The sequence below is a fragment of the Hyperolius riggenbachi genome, chromosome 4 (assembly GCF_040937935.1).
Source record: "Hyperolius riggenbachi isolate aHypRig1 chromosome 4, aHypRig1.pri, whole genome shotgun sequence".
Taxonomy (NCBI): Eukaryota; Metazoa; Chordata; class Amphibia; order Anura; family Hyperoliidae; genus Hyperolius; species Hyperolius riggenbachi.
Genome location: NC_090649.1, coordinates 429,648,559 through 429,663,749, shown reverse-complemented (window position 1 = coordinate 429,663,749; position 15,191 = coordinate 429,648,559). Strand labels below are relative to the sequence as shown.

Below are 15,191 nucleotides of genomic sequence, written 5' to 3'. Positions count from 1 at the left end.
GGAAATCATCATTTATCAACAAGAAAAGTAATAGTGATTTTAACTTTTGGATTGCCTGGTTAGCATCCTTATTACTTGTTTACCAGATAAAAATAAAGAATTAATTTTTGATTTACACTTTAAATATTATACAAAGTTGCTGTTTAGTTTAATATTTAGTGCTAATATTTTTGTTTCACTTTAGGTACACTGGTAAGGCAATCAAAGATGTGATAAACATGGGCTCATACAATTACCTTGGGTTTGCAGAGAATGATGAAGAGTCGCTGGCGTCAGTAGAGGAGGTGTTGCGGACATACGGAGCGGGAGTGTGTAGCACCAGAATGGAAGTAGGTGAGGAGGAGAAGGAGGACTCTGGTGGTGTGATGTGAAGCTGCTAAAACCCTAGCTGTACTGTCTGGAAAGATATTAATGAAGCTGGATAAATAACTGAAAGATTTCATTGTGGCCATTCCTGTAAAACTTGCGATGATGGCATGACTATACAAAGGACATTCATTTTCAGCTAACCTTTCTACTTCTTGTTTTTGCCCAACCATAACCCTCCTTTTCAGCACCCAAACCTTTTCATTGCCTAAATGTAACCCTCCCTATCATTTACCAAACTTTAGTCCTTTGTCAGGCTTGTCTGGTCAATGACTATAGTTCAGGCTTTATGCCCATGTGACTGACCTATAGCCCAGCCCGTAACACCTGCGCAAACTCCTACCTAACACAATACTACAATACACCCTGCAGGTAGATGTAGCATATAGACTGACAGATAGTAATCCACCAAACAGAACCTGATAACTCTGACAATGCAAATGGACACAGTGTATACAAGCAACTATAAGATAGTCACCTGAGGCCTAGTGAATGAGACTATCCAGACGAGTGAATCAGACGACAGCAGTGTCAGGAGTTCTTGGTGAGTAGCAAGGTAGTCTCGATAGAAACTTCCTAGAGATAACGTAGACAAAGCAAGCAGAGGTCGGTCCAGGCAGAGTTCATGCAAATCCTAGTCCCAAGCAGAGGGTCAATCCAGGCAGCAAGGCAAAGCGCAGTCCAGGTACAAGAGCAAGGTTGGCGGCACAGGCTAAGTTCTAGTGAATTCGCGACAGGGGGGCCGTCAGGCTGCAGAGACTTAGATCCATTTGTAAGTATAATTTTATAGACCTTCTATACTTTTTATGTTTATTGTGACACCGGAAGTGTTTGTTCCGGTTCCCATGGTTACAGGGTCATCCATTCATTTCCGGGTTTAGCCCCCATAGAGAGAGAGATATAAATCGTTGTGTGCACAGCAGTGACTCACTTGACAAAGGCGTGGATGGATATGCCGAAACGCGTCGTGAAGTCACTGCACACGGGCACCAGAGGAAAGGCACCCACTGTCCACCACCAGTTGGGACATCCATCCACTGCAGGCCACAGAGGAGGAACAGGTTGCCACCCACGGTTGTCTTACTGGGTTTTCAGCCCATGATATGCCTATTTATTATTGTCTTCTAGTAAGTGTTTTTTAATACTTTGCGTGTTTGAGGAATAAATAACTTTAATGCACTACGGAGCGCTTCTTTTTGTTTCTTTTTCCACTACCACAGTTTTTTCCTTCAGGACTAAGGAGCTGCTAGTGGCTGCATTATATACCCTTTCACGCCTGGTGTGATTATCGCAAGATTGCACATCTTTTTCTTGTTAGATATAGCATACAGACTGACACATAGTAATCCACCAAACAGAACCTGATAACTCTGGCAATGCAAATGGACACAGTGTATACAAGCAACTATAAGATAGTCACCTGAGGCCTAGTGAATGAGACTATCCAGACGAGTGAATCAGACGACAGCAGTGTCAGGAGTTCTTGATGAGTAGCAAGGTAGTCTCGATAGATACTTGCTAGAGATAACATAGACAAAGCAAGCAGAGGTTGGTCCTGGCAGAGTTCATGCAAATCCTAGTCCTAAGCTTAGGATCAATCCAGGCAGCATGGCAAAGCATAGTCCAGGTACAAAAGCAAGGTTGGCAACAGGAAATCCAGCAGAGATAAACGTGGTCAGGATATAAGGCAGTCGTCAGCAACAGGAATCAAGCAGAGGTTAAACGTGGTCAAGGTATAAGGCAAATAGTCTGTAACAGGAATCCAATAGCGGGGAGCGCAACCCAGCAACAAGCCAAAGCTAATGCTATCACGGGTGATGACTGGGGGCACTCACCAAGTTTAAATACAAGAACTAACCAATCAAAAATAAGCAGAATTGAAAACAACCAATAGTGATCCAGCGTGTCAGCTGATTAGCATGCAACGTGAGAGTTACTGTTTACATCTGTGGAGCGCGTATTGAAAACGCGTCCTCCACCTATCCAATGAGTGCTGAGAGGTCTCCTGCGCTCCAGTGACATCAGCGGCTTGCCAAGACCCGGAAGTCAGAGCTGCAGCCCGAGTCTCGGCATTCCGCCGCTGACTTGAAGTGGCGGACCTTACATCCTCATTTTTTTAACAAAGAACCATTATTGTTGGCTACTCTTACCCTAGGGGCATAACTACTGATCAATGGGACCTTCACTAAAACCCCAACGGGCACCACTATGTTCATTCAGAGGGAATGAACCTTTGTGCCTAACCACACAGCCTGGGGGTTTATCATACAAGTGTGGCCACCATGATCCCCTCCCATAAAAGTGTGGCTTTCATAGAAGGGGACTCCAATGATTCCTAACCCACAAAAAAACTGTGTCCAAAAGAGCACTTGCTCTAGAGTTGGGGGAAGAGAAGGGGGGTGAGTAATTGGGGCTCACCTACAGCCCTGCCCCCCCCCCTGCAACCACACAAAATTGCTTCCCAGTAATTATGCTTCTGCCCTAAGCTTCCGTATTGCCAACTAACCTTAACTTTCACTACCTGCACCTAACCATTATATTCAATTTTTTGCTGATATTTTTCTCCTACCCAATCCCCTAACACTAAGTCTGGGATCCCACTTGCAGCCGGACCACATATGGCCAGTGGGAGCAGACAGTGTAGTGTCTTCTCTGATGGTCCATTGGGGTTGGCTGGAGCCCAGGGCAGGTGCGTTTCAACCATAGGCTTTATGGGAAATGTACCCACCTACCCTGTAAAATTGTGGACAGCACAGAAGTGCGGTCAATTTACCGCAACGATGCACTGCAGACAGACAAATGTAAATGGATCGTATTTATAAAATACGATGTGTTCACTGCCAGTTTTGCAATGTGCTAAAATGGACAAAAATATCCTCTTCCACTTAAGTGGGAACACAGCTTTAAGGGGCCCATACACTCAGCCGATTTTCGGCCGATCTATCGCAAATTGATTGACCAATCGATTGATTTGCGCCCGATTTTGAACGATTTCGATCGATTTCAATCGATCTGACATGTTGGAAAAATTAGGCTTATCTCTTGAGATGGCTTATCATTTTGCATTGGACCTAATGGAAATCTGATGGCAACAAAATGCCATCAGATCGATTTTCAATAGATTTCTTACTGAAATCTATTGGAAATCTGTTCCTAGTAAAAAATGTTCCTAAACACATCAGATAGAACAGAAAATCTACTGATGATCTATCTGCTGCTAATCTAACGATTGTATGGCCACCTTAACACTTACTATCAGTGCTTAACCCAATACCTCATTATCAATGTCTAGGACTATTTACCATTATCTGCACCTTATGGTCTGTATGCCACATGAAGGGGACCGGGACCTGATCCCTTTGATCAACATCTCTAGGCTGAGGCTGTGCAGACGCGTAATCAGTCTACAAGTTGGTGATGTGCTCTGTTGTAATGTGGGGCAGAGGGTTGACGGAACAGTGCAGACATGACGGCACGTAGCTGGCAGCCTGAGCTGCGAGAACAAGTGTCAGTCATCGCTAAGCCAAGTTTGGGCAGGGGTTGCTGCATACACACACCGGATTATCAGCCGAGGCAGTTATTGGGCACTTCACTGGTGCCGCACAAATTAGTAAGAAAAGGGTAATTTGGTCACCAGCATTAGCCTGTGCCTGAATTACATGTCCACCCAAGTTGCTAAAGTCCGGAGGTGGAATAGTAATCAGCACGGGCCCACAGTTTGTGCAAGAGCAGGTTGAGATATTTTTCGACTTCACCCCTCACCAAAATGGCCCAAGCTGATAATGAATGGACTCCGCTTTCCTATATGAATTTTGCTTTGAAATATTGTTTTAGAAGCGCTTGACCTTTTATAACCCTATTATTAGTGTCAATGTAGTGTTTTAATTTAGAAAACTCACTTATAGTCCAATTAAATTTGGAATTAGGAATAGAACATTACTAGCAAAGAAAAAATTCTCATATTTTTATTTTCAGTTATATAGCTTTTTTAAATAACATTGCATCATTCTGTGACCGTTACAGTTTCAAAAGCACATTCTGCCCTTTGAACTATAAAACAAAATAATGACCCTTTGGACTTTCCTACAGTAAAACCTGATCTCAAGTTGTCTCTCACAGTTTCTTGGCTGTTTAAGTGCTTCAGAAAACAGGACTGTATTCGACCCAGTGGGTCGAATAGCTCAGAGAAGTTCTTTTGCATAGATAGCAATTAAAGTTTTTTAACTTTTCCTGTACTGGAAAACAATATGAGACTCTTTTCTTTGCTACCAATGTTCTATTTCTTAGCTGTACGACACATTCAATTCATTATCTCCTACGTTTATTTTCGCTTCTGGCTTGCTTTCAAATGATACATTTTTTTCATAGTGCCCCTTTACTTGTGAACGTCAAATAAAAGAATCTAAATATGACTGTAACAAGATTGACTTCATTAATTACAATAAAAAAGAAACCTGGGGAGGATCACTTGCTGGGCTGACATTGATTGTTCTCTGCGTTATTATTAAACCCAAGGCACATTCATATATTCATAAATGGCATTTCATACCACAGAGAAAAATATTTACTTTATCACGCTGTCCCTTTTTTATGAGATTTTCGAGAATAAACACATGGAAATCGATAACACAATAACCTGACTGGCACAAGTATAATACATTTTAATTAAAAATAGAGAAGGGGAAACCGTACAAAAAAAGTAATTTACGAAGTATTATTATTATTACTAGTCGACCTAAGCCTGTTTAAAAATGGGCTCTAGGTGTGTCACCGCCGCAACTGCCGCATGTCAGCGTGCGCACACATGCCCGCCCGGCCCCCGGGCCCATCCTCGCGTCCTGTCTCAACAGCTGTCAGTGCGGCACATGCGCATTAGCGCAAAAGCACTGACACAGGGACATGGGACAGCCAAATTATTATACAGGATTATTATTATTATTACTAGTTGACCTAAGACCGTTTAAAAACAAGGTCTAGGTCTCTGCCACACCACTGCCGCATGTCAGTGCGCATGCGTGTGCACCCCCGGCTCCCTGGCCCCGGCCTCCTGTCCCAACGGCTGTCCATGCGGCACATGCGCGGTAGCACAAACGCATGGACACAGGGACAGGATGATGCAGGGACACTTATAATTATTATTATTTATATAGTATCATCACTGATGCAAACACAATAGCTAGTGCACAAACACATACAACTATGACCAGACAGTGTAGAGAAGAGAGGCTTGCTCTTGCAAGGCTACTCTGTAGAATAATATAATAGGTGAACCAGATACAGACAACTTTTTTGTTATGTTTCTGTATTGCAAAAATATGTTTCCTAGGCTTGATCACCATACAAAAATCTTGCAGTAAGCCACAGTATCCTGAGCAACCAAGGAAACATTATTTAAGAAATTAATGGAACTATTTCCAGACTTTCACTCATTAGAGGATGAGAGAAAACTCTACATTCTACTAGAAGAGGAATCCACAGTGATAGTCGCTGCACACTATGTCACAGCAGACAGATTAAAGCTGTTTGCAGCTAGATTTGCTGTGTAAACTATCTAAACTTTAGATAAGATATATAGACAAGTTACTTGTGGGCCGGTTCACACTTGCGGTTCTCTGCCAAACGGACCGGATGACCTGACCGGATCCGGACCGGATCCGGATCGGAACCGTACGGTTCTGATCCGGATCCGATCCGGATCCGGTCAGGTTGCATCAGGTGTTCATCAGGATGCGATCCGGATCCGTTTGGCAAAAGATAGTAGAAATAGAATAAAAATGCTGGGGTCTGGGAGGTCAGCAGAAGGTGGACCTGTGGAATCAGGCCCTCCGCTGTTTAGCACTCACCTCCACCTCCGACATACTGCCAACATCTCCAGCACGTTTAAAGTCACTGCTGCTCCACTCCAAAATGCTTGCCCATGTGTCCCCATCCAAAATCGCCGCTACAATACGCATAGGAAGTGGGGTAGAACATCCGGATTTTTAGCCAGTGTGTTATGCGCTCTCCGGTTCTCATTGGTTTATATTGGCCGGATGGTGCAGTCCGGCTCCGCTCCGGATACGGCTGCCGGAGGAGCCGGACCAAAAAATAGCGCATGTTGGGTCTTATGCCGGAGTCCGGATCCGGTCCGGATCCGGTCCGGACGAAACGGACGCATGTGAACGGACGCATAGGCTTTCATTGCTATGCCGTGCGTCCGTTCCGTCCGTTCTGCATGCGGTCCGGCTCCGGCACGGCGATTCCGGACGGCGACCGCTAATGTGAACCGGGCCTTATAGTTAGTTTTTCATCTCGGATCCGCTTTATTAATTCTGCTGAAGAAAGCAGGGATGCCCCTCTAGTCAACTTTATAGGGAACCTGAAACGAGAGGGATATGGAGACTGCCATATTTATTTCCTTTTAACCACTAGAGGACTGCGGTGTTAAACCCCCCCCCCCCCCCCCCCCCCCCAGGACCAGGACATTTATTGCTTAAATGGTCACTGCAGCTTTAAGGCCAAGCTGCAGGGCCGAACAACTCAGCAAATGAGTGATCCCCCCCCCCCCTTTTCTCCCCACCAAAAGAGCTCTCTGTTGGTGGGGTCTGATCTTCCCCCAGGTGTTTTTATTTTTTTTGGTAAATATTTATTTTATAAAATTTTCAATAAAATGTACTATGTTTTTATTTATTCTATATCCCTCTCTCCCTCCTTACCCCCGCCAGCCAATCAGCGTGATCAGCTGTCATAGGCTTCAGCCTATGACAGCCGATCACTGTTTAGCCTGCCAGGGGGACAGCCGTGTCACACGGCTGTCCCCAGTACAGCGCAGCTGCAGATCGCAAAGCTGTACAAAGTAATTAGACGGCGGTTTCGCCCTCTAACAGTCTCCCGAGCGGCGGAGACTGAAGGCGGGGCGGAGCTCCGCCCCCCAAGCAGGAGATGCGCTTGCAGCGTGCGTGCAATCTCCTGCTAGCCCTATAGACGGCCGTTCACTCCAATTGGCGTGGAGCAGTCGGCAACAGGTTAAGCAATACCAGTTGCCTGGCTAACCTGCTGATTCTCTGCCTCTAATCCTTTTAACCATACACCCTGAGCAAGCATGCAGCAGATCAGGTGTTTCTGACTTTGTCAGATATGGCAAGATTAGCTGCATGCTTGTTTCTGGTGTGATTCAGACACTACTGCATCCAAAATAGACCACCAGGGTGGCCACACAACTGGTATTGTTTAAAAGGAAATAAATATGGTATCCTCCATATACCTCTCACTTCAGGTTTCCTTTAACCTGAATCTTGTGCTAATATTTAGTCTTGCTTTAACAAAACCCCCAAAAATCCAGCCTTTGCCCAAAGCCTAACCTTAAAGAGACTCTGAAGTCTCTTTTTTGTCATATAATCCTCTGAAGCATAAATGCCCCAGTTAAATTGTTGCATTCCCGTGGCAGATGAGTGATTTATTACAGAGAAATAGACCTGCAAAGTTCTACGACTTTGCAGGTCGCAGATCTTGTTGCCCTGGAGAGGCAGAGCTTTGAGCTGTAGCTCTGCCTCATCGCAATCAATCTCCATGGATCTCCGCCTTCTCCCCGCCCCTCTCAGTGAAAGAAGACTGAGAGGGGCGGGGAGAGGTGGCGATCAGCAGAGATTGACTGCGGAGGAGGCAGAGCTACAGCGTAAAGCTCTGCCTCTTCAAGGAAGTAAAGCCCTGTGAGCCCTGGAGCTTTGCAGGGCTAATCCTCAGTAATAAATCACTCATCTGCCACGGGGATGCAGCGATTTCACTTAGACATTAACTCTTAACAGGTTTATATGAGAAAATCAGGGAAAAAAAGAGACTTCAGAGTCTCTTTAATGTTTAGCCTCCTAGCGTAGCGAGTCTGAAAACTAACATATGTTTGTAATAATGCTAATACTAACTTACCTTAATACATCTTTCTAAGCTTGACTAATAACCTGTAATGAACATCAACCTGTCCCTAAACACTATCCAAAATATTTACTTGACCTTCCTTGTGGTGCCTTTACCTTCCTAGGCTCCTAACTCAATACCCCATCACCAATACTTGCCTATCCTGGTAGGGAGTCTCAATATTTATAAACTCTTTTATAGTAATTCCATGCTTCTCTTCCAGGGCATTTGGATAAACACAAAGAGCTGGAGGACCTGGTGGCAGAGTTCGTTGGTGTAGAGGCAGCAATGGTTTTCAGCATGGGCTTCGCCACAAACTCTACGAATATCCCAGCGCTGGTGGGCAAGGTAATGGTCTCATGATTGTCAGTCTTCTATGGAGGAATATATAGTCCAGGCTTTGTCTGCCCTAAGTCATAATCAGCAGTAGCATTGCAATAGGGGTTACAGAGGGTGCAACAGCATTTGACCACCTAGACCAGAGGGCCTCAACCAGAGGGCTTAACTTCAACCACTGTAGTTCTTCATTGGTGCTACGCTGGTAAAGATCAGCCCTATACATGCCTTACATAGTGGTTACATAGCTTCCCTGTCCCTGCTTATGTCTGCCTTTCACTCTAACTGTCATTGGCAGATTTTGGTGCTCCATATCAATTGTTATGTATAGAGTGCCATTTAAAGTGGACCTGAATTCTTGCCCAGGACAGAAGGAAACATAGTGGAACGCACCCTGTATGTATTTAGAGCATTTAGCCTGTCTAATGCCCCCTAATCTGTGACTAAGCACATGTTGTAATGTGATCCCTCAGCTGAATCCGCTGACTGTAAAGGCAAATAACTAATTGGTAAACACAGGATGTTAAAAATATGTCTACTTCCATGAAAGCAAGAAGTAGACACACTGCAGGCAAGAAGTAGACACACTGCAGGCAAGAAGTAGACACACTGCAGGCAAGAAGTAGACACACTGCAGGCAAGCAGTAGACACACTGCAGGCAGGAAGTAGACACACTGCAGGCAAGAAGTAGACACTGTGCAGATTAAAGAATGTTTTTCTTTAAAGGTTATTGTGCTATTTGGTATCTTTTAGAGAGGAAGTTCTGAGTTTTAAAATTCCCAATAGCTCCTTAGCTATGCCACGGAAAATCAGCATTTTGCTAAAGGCAGAACTCTTGATGCTCACAGTTGTATTAATTATAGTATTAGTGTACCTCCTTTCTCCCCAAAGTGTAGCTGAGATGTCCTGAGATTTCGTTAATGTGTGTATTTATACTTACCTGGGGCTTCCTCCAGCCCATGAGGTGTGTGGCTCCCTCCCTATCCTCTCCGGCTGCTTAATTGTCTTTTCCCCCGGTAAGCTTCTGCGCATGTGTGGGCCAGCTGCCCATGCCCCTGCTGCGCACCCATGTCTGGGGGGCGTTCTGTGCAAGCGCAGTACGCTCACAGCTGCAGGGGAAAATGCACAGTTGTACCTCCCATGCAGAGAAGAGCATGGGAGGCCAGGGGAAATTACAAGACAATGGAGCAGCCGTAGAGGATGGCGAGAGAGCCACACACCTCCAGGTAAGTATAAATACGCACATTAACAAAATCTCAGGTTTCCTTTAAAGAGAAACTCCGACCAAGAATTGAACTTTATCCAAATCAGTAGCTGATACCCCCTTTTACATGAGAAATCTATTCCTTTTCACAAAGAGACCATCAGGGGGCACTGTATGACTGATATTGGGTGAAACCCCTCCCACAAGAAACTCTGAGGACCATGGTACTCCTGGCAGTTTCCTGTCTGTGAACCTTGCTGCATTGTGGGAAATAGCTGTTTACAGCGGTTTCCAACTGCCAAAAAAGCATGCAGCAGCTACATCACTTGCCAGCAGTAAAAATGTCACCATGTAATAAATGTCAGAATGTAAATCAGGGATTTAAAAGATTTTACAATGGGCAAACACTGACTAAATCATTTATAGATAATTTTTGTAAAAATGAAGCACTTTTTTATTACATTATTTTCACTGGAGTTCCTCTTTAAATGCTGTAAATAGAGTACAATAGAATCCACGTGGAGTCTAGATTTATTGAAGTATATTTTAAATTTTCCCAAAGCTGATTGCAATTAGCAAGTCTGCTGTGTGTATACAGTGATTTATGGTGTTGGCGTTTCCTGATCTGATTCTCAGCGGTGTTCAGCATTTTTAAAATACTACAAAAGAACTAAGGCACAATAGAAGCAATTGTTACAGGTAAATGCAGAGGATGTATTTCCTGCAATATTGCTGCATTGTCTTGTAAACTGCCTTAATTAATTGAAAGCTTTCAACCATTTGTTCTAGGCTGGTTAAACTGCACCCAACATTTTTCCATTCATTCAGATTTATATATGATGAAGGCAAACTGTATGCAGTAACACATATAATAACATTAAAGCAGGCATCAATAAGCATTATTTAGGCCTCATTCACACCTAAAAACGAAAGCGTTTTGCATGCTGTTTTTTTCCCCTCCCGGCGCTCCACTGCATGCTGCGTTTTTTTAAAACTTGCTTTTCTAAGTGCTTTGCCAGAGCGGTTTTGAGATTCACTCCCTGAAGCAAGTCAGGAAATGAACTCTTTGACCAGGAAATACAACAATGTATTTATTCTAAAAAAAACGTGAACGCAATCGCCGCATAAAGCGGTTTTGTTAGAGTTTAGCGCTCTTCCTATACCTTCCATTATAGCAAAAATGCCCCAATGGTCCAGGCACCGCTTTGCTGAATGGACAGAGCAAGAACCGCGCTGATATGAACCTTCTTGTAGAGATTCATTGCACAAGCGTTTGTGGGCGATTTTAAAAATCGCCTGCGCTTGAAAAAAGGCCAAAAATGCCCCTTATATGAATGAGCCCTTATGGTCAATTTCTGTGCCTACACATTACACATAGATAGATTTACAGGTGCTTCCCTCTAGTGGTTATCTAAGTGTAACACAGACACTCATGGGGTAACATGGTACTAACTAATTTCAGTCTAGTCAGGGAGTGGGGAAGGGGGAAGACAAGCTGCAGTAACTGCAATAGCACTGGTTACAGTGGGCATTGGTCAAACTGCTTCAAACCACGATAAGGAAAATGGTAGAACCAGGGTATTACAGGAGGTAGTAGCCGGGCCTCCGAACACCTACTAAGCCCCAGACATTTGCCTAGGTTGCCTTGTGGATAATCTGTTTCTGGTGCCAGCCATGATACGTTTTTCATTTTATCATAGGTACAGTTCATAAGTAAATTGACAGAGGATTTTATTACATCAGTTTAATAAAGCCAAATGTATTTAATTCATTTTTGCAGGGCTGTCTCATTTTAAGTGATGAATTAAACCACACATCTGTGATCCTTGGAGCCAGGCTATCAGGAGCGACGATTAGAATTTTCCAGCACAACAGTAAGTATCTTTTATAACTAAAGTCCTGACCCTCCAATTAGGTGATGCTACAATCCAGGGCTTAATCGGACACTCAACTGTTATAAAAAAATAAATGTAGGTATATCTCAGTACAGCACAAGTGTTTTTGTAAATGAATGCTGGTAAGAATCACCATTTCACTCATGCAGCAAACTACAGGGTGGGCCATTTATATGGATAAACTTTAATAAAACGGGAATGGTTGGTGATATTAACTTCCTGTTTGTGGCACATTAGTATATGTGAGGGGGGGGGGGGGACTTTTCAAGATGGGTGGTGACCATGGTGGACATTTTGAAGTCGGCCATTTTGAATACAACTTTTGTTTTTTCAATAGGAAGAGGGTCAGGTGACACATTAAACTTATTGGGAATTTCACAAGAAAAACAATGGTGTGCTTGGTTTTAACCCTTTCCACTTGTATGTCCCACATAGCAGGACATCGCGAATTTCCAGTTGCACTCGTAAGTCCTGCTATGTCGGACATAATTTCAGCAGCAGTTTGCAGGCACATCTGCGGGGGGCTATGTCCGATCTCTTCTCCCACTCTTCACACACTGATAGCAACATCGCAGGAGAAATGCTAGCACAGGCTTCCAGTATCCGTAGTTTTAGGTGCTGCACATCTCGTATCTTCACAGCATAGACAATTGCCTTCAGATGACCCTAAAGATAAAAGTCTAAGGGGGTCAGATCGGGAAACCTTGGGGGCCATTCAACTGGCCCACGACGACCAATCCACTTTCCAGGAAACTGTTCATTTAGGAATGCTCGGACCTGACACCCATAATATGGTGCACCACCACATTATAGGTGTCAGGTCCGAGCATTCCTAGATGATTTCTTGTGAAATTCCCAATAAGTTTGATGTGTCACATGACCCTCTTCCTATTGAAAAAACAAAAGTTGGATTCAAAATGTCCGACTTCAAAATGGCAGCCATGGTCACCACCCATCTTGAAAAGTTTCCTCCCTCACATATACTAATGTGCAACAAACAGGAAGTTAATATCACCAACCATTCCCATTTTATTAAGGTGTATCCATATAAATTGCCAACCCTGTATACATTTTTAAAACTGATTATAAGTTCAAATTGCACTTAGACACCAATCACACCAATCTTTTGGTCACCACACTGGCAGTGGCTACCCATAAAATGGAGAATCCTTTTCTAAATTGGCATGCTAACGTTCACATCCCTACACAATCTAGGCCCTGAATACCTGCGTCACACCTCCCATAAGCTCAGATAAAAATGATCCAATAATTTGACCATGCCCAGAGTCCAACTAAAAACCTTTGGAAACAGAGCTTTCTGTCATGCTGCCCCTACCCTGTGGAATGCCTTGCCAAACTTAATCAATACAGCTCCAACCCTGGACACATTTAAATCAAAACGGAAAGCCACCTCTTTAGTCTGGCATTTATGATCACATATCTTTTTCCCCTGTACACATCGCTATATACTGTACTGAGACAAGCTTATACGCTTTGGGCCCTACAGGAGAAAAGAGCTTTACAGATGTTTCGTTGTTTTTGTTGTTGTTGCTGTAGTTGTTGAGATCTGTATTCTCTTTATTTCAGTGACTGTAAATTCCAGTCTTCCTGCATAAGTACCTAGATGCAGAAAGCAAGAGGTCACTTAACCCATTTTTAATGCCTGGACTAGCGCAGTGACTGGCAAAAGGAGCTTCCCCCTTCCTCTGATAGGAACAAAATGGAATAGCTGTGTTTTTTAAGGAGAAATGTATAAATGTAAGGAAACTGAAATAAAGTTGGCATTCATTCTAGCATTGTGTACGGCCGGACTGCTTATTTCCCAGCAGGATGTAGTTTCCTTTAAAGAGTAACTATCAGGCATAAAATCAGAAATCAATTCTTTATTTGTCTCTGATAAACAAGCAATAAAGATGCTAAACAGGCAATCTAAAAGTTAAAATCTCTATTACTTTTCTTGTTGCTAAATTAACATTCCCTTATCTGACTACACAAAATGTGGTGCACAAAAAGGAAGTTGCAGGGTATGCTGGGTTGTCCTTTTTTGCTTCTCTATTTCCCTCATACTTAACTAATGCAGCCTGATTGGCTGAAGCCTCTTTACCTCCTGTTTTCCCCTCCCACACATGTTCTTCTCTGATTGGCCAATATTTTTCATGCCTAGATAATGCACGTTCTATAGTGAAGGGCGGGCAAATCAAGCAGAGGAGACTAAGCAAGGAAATGACAACAGAATTGGCTTCAAAATAGCCACAATTAAAATGAGAAATGCTAAAAAGAATTTTCTCTTTTTTTTTTTTACTGTAGAAAAATCACTAAAATCAAAACGTGGACAGTGCAATACATATGTTATGTAAGTAGAGCAAGTATTTATCTACTTATATATGTGTGGTTTTTTTCCTGAGATAGTATGGCTGACAGCTCCTCTTTAACCAGTTCCTAATAGAAATCTATGCCTTGTTTGGAGACTGTTATCTCACGCTCCCACCTCTATCGCTGCTCCATCACCACTACACTCAGCTCTGCATGCCCCAGAATTAGTTTCTTACCTTATGATCACTGTGAGCCAATCAGACTGATCACAGCGTTAAAATAGAAAGAAAGGCTCTGGTCCTTAAAGTGTACCTGAGCTATAGCGCAGATACAATATCCCAGACAGTACTTACCTAAGATGCCTTTGGATCCTATATAGAGGCTTCTCACAACATTCTCTGGTTCCCCGTTGCCACTCGCAGACGCTCCAAAGATTAATGACAAAAGCTTGTTGGTAATCGGATCAGGGCCCCGCTCTTCTTCAAGCACAAATGCGGCCATACTGCGCCTGTGCAAGTATGGCCACGCCTGCCCAGTAAGCTGGAGCTGTGCTTATGTGGCCTCTGCAAGGCCACGCCCATACCAAAGGTGAAGGGGTGTGGCCCTGAGCAGCTGAAGGGTCCCGGGCAGTGGCGGAAGACTGGAGGGCAGCGTGGGAAAGAGGGAAAAAAACTGCAGGAAATGTTTTGAGTGGTCAGGAAAATCGCGGTGTGATTACTATGTTATTTTCCTGTGCTTCTATACAAAGTATAGGAGCTCAATAGCAACAAAAGTTCAACAGGTTGACAATTGCATTTGGGGAAAAATTACATCACAAATGGATCATACGAATAGAAATGGTTGCCGCAGTTTCCATTCGTTTTTACTAGCGTTTAGCAATCCGCTAGCGATCAGGATCGGGTCACGATTTGCTCATAGTGGAAAAGGACCCTTCAGCTGCTCATTGTAGTGGGTGGGGCACATGTTCCAGTGAAATAAAAATCATTGTGCACTTTTTATACACGGCACATACGCACGTACAGTGATGGCGTGAAAAAACACTGATCACCAGTTTCTGCACACTACATTTTTTGGCTGCTGCCACCGGGGCCAGTTACAGAGCTGTTGAGCAGGTAAATGGAGATGAATGCACCCTGTGCCTTCTCCATTTTTAAGATTTGTGTTGGCAGCCTGCCAGGTTTGGTCA

At 43.7% G+C, this 15,191-nt stretch overlaps 1 protein-coding gene across 2 annotated transcripts in view; it reads left to right on the top strand.

The window, feature by feature from the left end:
- Positions 1–15,191, top strand: part of LOC137504281 (serine palmitoyltransferase 3-like) — a 119,370-nt gene that overhangs the window by 81,911 nt on the left and 22,268 nt on the right. For both annotated transcript variants that reach the window (XM_068232479.1, XM_068232478.1), the window contains exons 4-6: positions 185–333; positions 8,480–8,604; positions 11,578–11,671. In XM_068232479.1, coding sequence (XP_068088580.1) covers positions 185–333; positions 8,480–8,604; positions 11,578–11,671 — 368 coding nt within the window. The remainder of the gene's footprint in view (positions 1–184; positions 334–8,479; positions 8,605–11,577; positions 11,672–15,191) is intronic.